The 608-nt window shown below is 46.5% G+C and overlaps 1 protein-coding gene across 1 annotated transcript in view; it reads right to left on the bottom strand.

Annotated features, from left to right (window-relative positions):
- The window catches only part of LOC119593304 (cuticle protein AMP1A-like), a gene marked incomplete in the record, with an annotated part of 1,389 nt that overhangs the window by 228 nt on the left and 553 nt on the right, over positions 1 to 608 (bottom strand). Inside the window, 2 exon segments of the mRNA XM_037942233.1 lie at positions 1 to 64; positions 184 to 401. Of these exon segments, the coding sequence (XP_037798161.1) occupies positions 1 to 64; positions 184 to 401 (282 nt within the window).

Consider the following 608-nt stretch of genomic DNA (forward strand, 5'->3'; position numbering starts at 1 on the left):
CTGGTAACCGTTCTCGTCGGCGACGTAAGTGAACTCAGCGACTCCGCCATCGGTCAAAGGGAAGCTGTAGGTAAAAAGTTTTTTTTTGAAGCACCTGGTAGCACAGTAAGTTCAGTAACATATTCATATTTTCTAATTCAAAATCACACTTGGGACTACAAATTCACAAAGGAAACAGCTTACCTGAAACTTCCCTGCATATTGCTCTGTCCCTTGGAGCCGGGAGTACCAACTTTTTCGGTGTTGATGCCATTGCTGGTCCGGAAAAGGTACCTGAAGTGGCCGTCGCCGCGGTCCTCGCGCTCATCCACCAGGGTCTCGGCGGTATATTCGGGGTGGCGCTCCTGGAACTGTGGGAGCGCCGAGGCGGCCACGACACCAGCCAGGCAGACAAAGAGGGTCTGGGAAAACAGAAAAACCGATTTTAGAAAAAAGTTGACAGAGTTAGTCTTTCTTAGGCCTCCCAGACGAAACTATTGCTATGCTTCATCTTTATAAGTGCAAATCCTATCATTTAAGGCTTACTGATGCAATTTCAGAGAAAAAAATAACCATATTTCATATCAAACTTCCGCCGACTAATTATCAGGGTTCTACGAGTAACCAAG

This window comes from Penaeus monodon, chromosome 32 (assembly GCF_015228065.2).
Source record: "Penaeus monodon isolate SGIC_2016 chromosome 32, NSTDA_Pmon_1, whole genome shotgun sequence".
Lineage (NCBI taxonomy): Eukaryota > Metazoa > Arthropoda > Malacostraca > Decapoda > Penaeidae > Penaeus > Penaeus monodon.